The sequence below is a fragment of the Styela clava genome, chromosome 14, assembly GCF_964204865.1.
Source record: "Styela clava chromosome 14, kaStyClav1.hap1.2, whole genome shotgun sequence".
NCBI classification, from domain to species: domain Eukaryota; kingdom Metazoa; phylum Chordata; class Ascidiacea; order Stolidobranchia; family Styelidae; genus Styela; species Styela clava.
In genome coordinates this window covers 15236318-15244572 of record NC_135263.1, presented here as the reverse complement: position 1 = coordinate 15244572, position 8255 = coordinate 15236318, and the positions used below count along the sequence as shown (strand labels likewise).

The 8255-nt window shown below is 35.4% G+C and overlaps 1 protein-coding gene across 2 annotated transcripts; it reads right to left on the bottom strand.

The window, feature by feature from the left end:
- LOC120340837 (uncharacterized) lies at positions 1 to 5307 on the bottom strand. 2 transcript variants are annotated; one of them, XM_039409215.2, is made up of 3 exons: positions 4985 to 5307; positions 4628 to 4780; positions 1 to 3945 (listed from the first exon to the last, which is right to left on the bottom strand). In XM_039409215.2, the coding sequence occupies exons 1-3, from the start codon at positions 5123 to 5125 to the stop codon at positions 664 to 666; spliced, it is 3576 nt and encodes a 1191-aa protein (XP_039265149.2). In that variant the 5' UTR covers positions 5126 to 5307; the 3' UTR covers positions 1 to 663. The 2 variants fall into 2 exon arrangements, with proteins under 2 accessions (XP_039265149.2, XP_039265150.2); XM_039409216.2 differs by lacking the exons at positions 4628 to 4780; positions 4985 to 5307 and adding an exon at positions 4321 to 4563.
- Positions 5308 to 8255: the final 2948 nt, after the last annotated feature.

Below are 8255 nucleotides of genomic sequence, written 5' to 3'. Positions count from 1 at the left end.
CACGGCATCCCATTAAAGTTTATTTAAACCTGACGAGAGACACCCTGCTTCGTCAAATGATTGAAATGGCTTATAAGCCCATAAAATCCTATCCTATAACTATCTCCTGGTTGGTCCGGAATAGTGACTGTCCCACAACAGCTTGAACAATTTAAACAAGAGAACTATACCGAAATATATGTGCCGAAAGGACAGGACTGTTATACAGCATTTGTGCAATTTTTCAAAAATTAGCGGCATTTTAAATATAAAAAAAAGGCACAAAAAGAAATATTTAAAACAAATTCACAACCTTTAGCACCTTTACATGTACTTAAATACACGAATAATGCACCATTCAATAATTATTGAAGCACCGTTTAGGATGAAAATTTGAACTGACTTTAAAAAATGACTATCATATGCAATTTCACCATCATTCATTGCTTAATTGCAGTTTTTAAGACTTGGCTGTAATTTTCTAATGTGGTTCTTTAGAAACATCTGAACATTTTCAATGCTTACATTTAAAGTATATAAATTGTGTACCCACAAATGAGTGATTCTGGATCATAATAAAACAGTCATCGGTGGGTAGTTCAGGCACAGATGTAATTCCTTATGGAACTTTTCTTTTTACCATGATTATGTCATGATACCTTTCATGCTTGACAGTCAACATTTTCATCTGTATCGTAAAGGTTGGTTAAACCTGCTACTTGAATAAAAAGACTCTTTATTTTGCCTGGAGTTTCTATTAGCCAAATAGTTGGTATTACTATACTGCGTACCATACCCGCCCCAACCTTTTACCTGAGAGCAAGTCATTTTCTTGAATCGCTGACCACAGAGTTTTGATTCCGAAAACTCACGTACTGTATACCAATTTTGATCGGAAAATTTGTTGTAGCTTGTATTGTCATAACCACCATACGATGTATCCCAATATTTGTTTGTAGTTCTGATAGGACCATCACCTTCTTTCTTTCGATAATATTCTCTATTATAGACAGAGTTATTCTTCTTTGGAATTTTTGCATGATTATCAACAAAGTTATTGCTTTTTGAAACTTTTGCACGATTACCAACAAAGTTACTTTTCTTCGGAACTTTTACACGGTTATCAACAAAGTTATTTTTCTTTGGAATTTTTGCGCGGTAACCATAGGTGCCATTGTTGTTGCTTTTGAAGGTGTCACTGTGTGACCTTTTCCTAAAGTTAGCAACATTGCGCTTGGCATTGGGAATTGAGTTATTTCCACTTCTCGTTGTTGGTTGTTGATAACAATTAGAATCAAAGCGTCGATTCCATCTTGTAGAAGGGTAAATTTTTTTTGTGGACTTTGGTTTTACTTTAGGAAAAGATGTCAAGTTTTTCCCAGCAGATTCAAAGAAATCATACTCATTTCTTTCAGTTTTTACTTTGCGTTGTGGTGCGGTTTTAACAGAAGATTCTTCCGCAGGTATTGATCGATCATCACAAGGATTGCTGTAAACACTCTCAGAGTTTAGTTTATCTCTAAATATGGGTGGTTTATAAAACCTTGAGAAAGATTTCCTCGGACTACCATGCTGATTATTATATTTCTTAGAAATGTTTTCTGGGATGGGCTTTTCCGTTTCATTTTGAGTTGGTTGTTGATGGTAATCAGAATCATGCTTTTGATTCCTTTCAGATGAAGTGTTTAATTTTTTTCTAGAAAACGTTTCTGCTTTTGGGAAAGGTGGCAAGTTTTTCCCAGCAGTTTCTAAGAAATCATACTTATTCCTTTCAGTTTTTACTTTTTGTCGAGGTGAGGTTTTAATGAAAGATTCTTTTGCAGGCGCTAATCGATCAGAAAAAGAATTGTTGTAAACACTCTTTGACTTTACTTTATCATTATCCCGATTGGGTGATTTAGTAATTCCTGTGCAAGATTTTTCCTGATTTCCGTGCTGATTATTATATTTCTTAGGAACTTTTTTCGGCATAGGTCCTTCTTCTTCATTTTGATTTTTCAAAGTACCCAGTGCATCCGAAGATTTAATATTTGTCGATTCATTGAATCTGTCATGTGAACAACGACCAAAATTATTCGAGGCTGTCTTGTCTGATGTAGTAAGACCTTGTATTGAATAGTTTCTTTCTAGATCATTTTTTACTTCAACCAAAACATCAGTAGATGGATCTGGATTGACCAATGATTTGAATTTTTGCTTCTTGGAGGAGTCATTACGATATACTTTCTTAGAATGCGGACCAATGGTGTTTGATGAATTAGGTGAGATTGGGTACAAGACGGAACCTTTATCACCAGCAGTTTTCTTTAGTTTTTTAGGATCACAAGTCCTTTCGTCCCGCTTTAAATTTCTATCAAAATCATTATTACCATTCAAGATACCAGTAGATGGTAACTGTTTCGGTGATTCGCTTATTTTTTGTTGTTCCGTTATAGAAACAGGGTCTGTGTATAGTCTCTTTCTTTTAGTGTAAGGGTGTTTGGGAGTGGAAATCTTTGGTACATGATTTTTTCCCTTTATTTTGTCTGTAGTCGTGTTAGCATTACTAGGACTTTTGTCAGATGGGCCCCTATGGCAACTCAAGTCAGTACTTTGATCCATTGTATGCTGTGTGTTATTACTACTGTCACAATCTGATTTTACAGTTGTTATAGTAGTAAAGGTTTGCTTAACATAATGGCTTTTGTTTTGAGTATTGGTTTGATGAGGCTCAATATCAGACCCATCACTGGAAGAAGATGAACTATCAGAGGATGTGACGGAAACGACTTGAGTGTTAGCAGATGAATTCACCACAGATTGCTTTTTTGTAGGTCCATTATGGTTCTTGGTTTGATCAGGCTCAACATCAGACTCATCACTGGTAGAAGATGATTCATCAGAGGATATGGTGGAAACATCTTTAATGTTAGAAGATGAATTCAGCAAAGACGGCCTTTTTGTAGGTCCAATATGGCTATTGGTTTGATCAGGCTCAACATCAGACCCATCACTGGTAGAAGATGAATCATCAGAGGATGTAGTGAAAACATCTTTAATGTTAGTAGATGAATTCAGTGAAGACGACTTTTTTGCAGATCCAATATGGCTATCAGTTTGATCAGGCTCAGCATCAGACCCATCACTGGTAGAAGATGAATCATCAGAGGATGTGATGGAAACATCTTTAATGTTAGAAGATGAATTCAGCGAAGACGGCTTTTTTGCAGATCCAATATGGCTATCAGTTTGATCAGGCTCAGCATCAGACCCATCACTGGTAGAAGATGAATCATCAGAGGATGTGATGGAAACATCTTTAATGTTAGAAGATGAATTCAGCGAAGACGGCTTTTTTGCAGATCCAATATGGCTATCGGTTTGATCAGGTTCAACATGAGACCCATCACTGGAAGAAGATGAATCATCAGAGGATGTGGTGGAAACAACTTTAATGTTAGAAGATGAATTCACTGAAGATTGCTTTTTCGTAAGTCCAATATCATCGTCTGAAGATGAATAATCGAATACATATTCACCCGAGCCACGTAATCCCAAACTAGATTTGTTACGTTTTGTTGAATGTACCTTAGTAGATGGTTTATTTTTAGTTTGATTGTGCTTTCTATTTTTATGTGTTTCAAGGATAATACTTGGGCTAGTACAACTTTCTGCAATATTTGGAACTTTTTTTTGAAGATTTCCTGAAGATTTTCCAGATGCTTTGAAATATTTTTTCTGTATTGGTTTCTTTTTTCTGTTTGATACAGGAATTGCATGATTATTTCTTTTGGTAGTCTTGCATGTTGTGGTACTTGCAGTTGGACGTTTGATTCCTGATCCATTGCATTTAAGAACATGACAGCCGCTATCCTTTATAACCGTACCATTTGAAGGGTCGGATTCATCAAAGTCTTCTTCTGTTGCGCATTGTGGAGGTTGTTCCCAGCCATTTTCATCTTCATCAATATGAGCATTTTTCATATTCTGAAAAATTCAATATTAACAATTACTTGAATAAGGTTTGTACTGCAATTAAATATGAATAAAACCAGAAAATATGTATTGCAATAATAGTGAATAGTTTTTATTTCAAGCAAGTGGGGGAGAAGAATATCAAAGAACATATGACACCAATGACATAAGCATTAATCCAACCACACGTTTACAATGACTTTATAGTTTTACAATCAACTCAGCTCTGAATGGTGCATCTGTGAACAGTATGCATAATATTACACGGTATATGGCGAGTGCGGCAAGCCTTAGGAATCCGCTTGCCATCGCACCTCTGATTACAATGCGTTGGTTTGCTGGTTCGAATATTGCTGGTGTGGTGCTAGAAATTTGCTTACTCCTCACCGTTGTAGGGTGGTTCATGTAACCGCTGGCCAGTTACCGCTTCCTCCACCATCAAGCCCATGCATCTGAAACAAATAACTGGCTTTCTAATCCCATTTCTGACATGGACTGGCAACCAGACAAGAAGCCATATGATTAAGTTGTATTATCGGATTTTCTCTCCCCTGGGATAAAAATGATAACTTATTCTTAAGATAGAAGGGACCTGGTCCATTCAGTATACAATACAATTACATTTATTTGTTATTTCTTTAATTTAAAAAACAATATTGATTTTCTAAAACTATAACATAGCATTAACATTGACCTGTCCAGTGAGTAAATTTTGGTCCAGAGTGTTTCCAGTAACTCTAATTGATTTTTCATCAATTAATTTTCCATTCGACAAAAACTGTCGTAACTTATCATTCGATGCATAATACCAAATTTCTCCCTGCTTTGTTCGGATTGTAAGAGTCACCTGAAAATAGAAGATCATCAATAATGATAATTAATAGGTTAAACCAAATTTCAAAAAATATCATTGAATCTTAGGATAGGACCTTAGGATCTTGATGATAAAATTACTGCATAACAGCATAATGGGGGTAGAAAAAAAACAGAATTAGATATTGTAGCACATGCAAAAACAGAACTATTCATATTGAAATGAAAATTATCTCACTGAACATCCGATAGCTTTTTCAATTTCAAAACATTTCTGCATCAGAGTTCGTTTCCTGCTTACAAAAACACGTTCCCATTTCGCCTTATTTGATATGGGTATAACTTCGAAACGTGCTTTCTTTTTGCATTTTCTTCGCATTTCGCAATGTTCTGATGTAACAGGCACATTTATCTGTTTGCTATCTATAGTTAGGAACCTAGCCTACGTGTTTGCAAATAAGATAATGTGATTCACTAATGAAACAAAAAACAGGCTGGCGCCTAGCATCCACCGATTTCCCCAGCACTGCCCACGATACACCCATTGGCCACTTGCGCGGGGATCGCCGATTCAATAATATTGCGCGAACGTGTCGTGAATGGACTCCACCATGATTATAGCAGTTTAGCTTGTTCCGGATCTAGATAGATGTTTAATCAGTTTGAGATTTGACTCAGATTAGAATGAAAATTGATAATTTCGTGCGATACGTACGATAAGTACGTGATTTGTGGACTTCGGGCCTAAGATATGGCAATTCAGATGCTGTTAATCTTAAAAAAACAGAACTCTTTGCATTTTATTCAATTAAAGAGTCCAGCTGCACACTAACACAAATGTATTTCTGTAACGTTTCGTCCGACCAGAGTCAGACTTCCTCAGACAAGCAGTTTACAACAATGGCAAGAAATAAATTTGCTAAATGAATTTGAAATATCAAATCAAGTATGACGTAACAATGCATAAACATTTAATTTGCATTTAGCCGTAGAAGTAATGATGCGAAGATTAGAACCACAAATATCAGTGGAGCTCATTTCAGATGTAATTGAAAAAAAAAAAAAAAAAAAAGTTTTATTATTGCATTTACGAAAATGATGGGTAACTAAATGTAATTGAAATTATGGGCACTTAGAGAACCACGAGGAAGTAAACCAACATTTAAACATAAATCAAGGCTTAGTCTGGTGAGGACCAATTTCAAAATTAAAAAAGGTTTAAAAATTTTGATCTTAAATAGCGTTAAAATATAATATTAATTCATAATAATAATAATAAATTAACCATCTAGCATATTTCGAGTAGGACAAAAAATAAAAAATTAAAAAAATATCGCAAGCACATAACTCCAAGGTTTCGAATTATAATTAAACTTGGGACACTTGAAAATAATAGTAAAATAAAACGCCAATCAAGGGGCGAGTAATAATATAAACTTAAGAAAAAGAGTGATTGTTAAATTTAAATATTATATGACGTTGAAATGAAAATTATTATTAAATAATAATTCTTAGATGAGTCTACAGTCTATTTCTCCCGTGAATTGAGTCCTTGTGGTTCCAATGTTCCGAATTTGTTGATGTAGTATGCTTCTACTGTTTGGCGATAGCCCTGGTCTCTGAATAGTTTTTTTATTCCAGTTACTGAAAAGTCACTTATTGAATGTCCCAGTTTGTTGAAGTGTTCTCCCACTACTAAATCATATTTCCTTTTCGTAATACTTCTCAGATGTTCTGTTATACGATATTTTAACGACCTTCCGGTCTCGCCGATATACTGCATCCCACATTTCTTACAGTTTATTAGATAAATAACATTTTTTGATTTACAACTTATTCTTTCGTTAATGTTTATATGGACTCCCGTCACGTTCCCGGTACTTATTTTTGTTTCTTCGGAATATTTACAGGTGGTGCATGCTTTTCTATTACATTTATAAAAACCAGATTGTACTTTCTGCGATATTACTGGTTGTAGTTTAGCTCTAACCAGTCTATCGCGTAATGTAGGGCACTTTCTATATGCAATTTTCGGAGGTTGAGGGAAAATCTCTTTTAGTCGTGCATTGTTGTCAAGAATATATTGGTAGTCCGAAAATATTTTTCTAAAGTGCGGTTGGTTTGGGTGGTAGTTGGTAATAAATGGCAATAGTTGCTGACCTTGTTTTGTACTTTTCGGTGTTAAAAGGTAATCTCTGTTCATTTCTTTTACCAATGTTATTGATTTGTCAATAGAAGTCTCTTCGTAATTTCGTTGCATGAGATAGCGTTTCATAATTCCTGCATGCTTGTCAAAAAATTCGACATTTGAGCACGATCTTCTTATTTTTATGAAGAGTCCCTTTGGAATGTTTGCAGTAATATGTTTGGGGTGGCATGAGGAGGGTAAAAGATATTGGTGAGAGTCCGTGTCTTTAGTGTAAATTTCCGTTTCCAATTTGTTGTCCATGATATGGACTTTTACGTCTAAAAATGTAATGTTTTCCGTTGAGTATTCGAATGTGAACTTGATAGAAGGGTGTATTGAATTCGCATGGTTTATAAAAGATATAAGCTCGATTTCGCCGTGTGTCCAGATCAGAAAACAGTCATCGATGTATCTATAGTAGTATTGTGGCCTAATCTTGGCTGTTTCTAGAATCTCAGACTCTAAGTCTGCCATAAATATGTTTGCATATTTTGGAGCCATCTTAGTTCCCATCGCTGTCCCATTGATTTGGAGATAATGCTTTCCGTCAAATACAAAATTATTATTATCAAGAACCATATTAACTGCTTCTTTAATATATGGAATTTCCCGTTTTTCTGTGGTATATTTACTGAGATACTTCTCCACCGCTAAGATGCCATCTTTATGTGGAATATTTGTATACAAGGAAGTCACGTCCATGGTTACTAAATAAGATCCTGGCGGAATATAGTCAATTTTTTTCAGAATATTCAGAAAATCCATACTGTCTCGGACATATGATGGTATTACCTCTTTGCACATGAGGTTAGTTAATTTGTAATCTATGAAAGCTGATAATTTTTCCGTTGCAGTTCCGTTTGTTGATATGATTGGCCGACTTGGGTGATTTTTCTTATGCACTTTTGGTTGTAAACGTAAACGACCTGGTTTAGGTCTTTTTGGAGTTATCCCTTTGAATAGTATGTCATCAATAATGTCGGCTTCCCTCATATTATGACATAATTTGGTTACTTTGTTGCCAATTTGTATAGATATGTCTTTCGGAATGCACTTGTATACCAAGTTATTCGATAGATGCCGCATACCTTCTGTGATGTAGTCAGTTCGGGAGAGTATGCAAGTTCCCCCGCCTTTATCCGCAGGTACTATGATAATATCCCTTGCTGCTCTTTGTTCTAGTTCCCTCAAGGCCTCGACTTCGTCTTTTTTGAGATTGGAAAATGTACGTTTCTTTGATGTCGTTTTCTGGATTTCCCGTTTTAGAGTGTTAGCGAAGTGATCTAAGTCAGAATTTCTCCCAGTAGGCGGTGTCCATCTA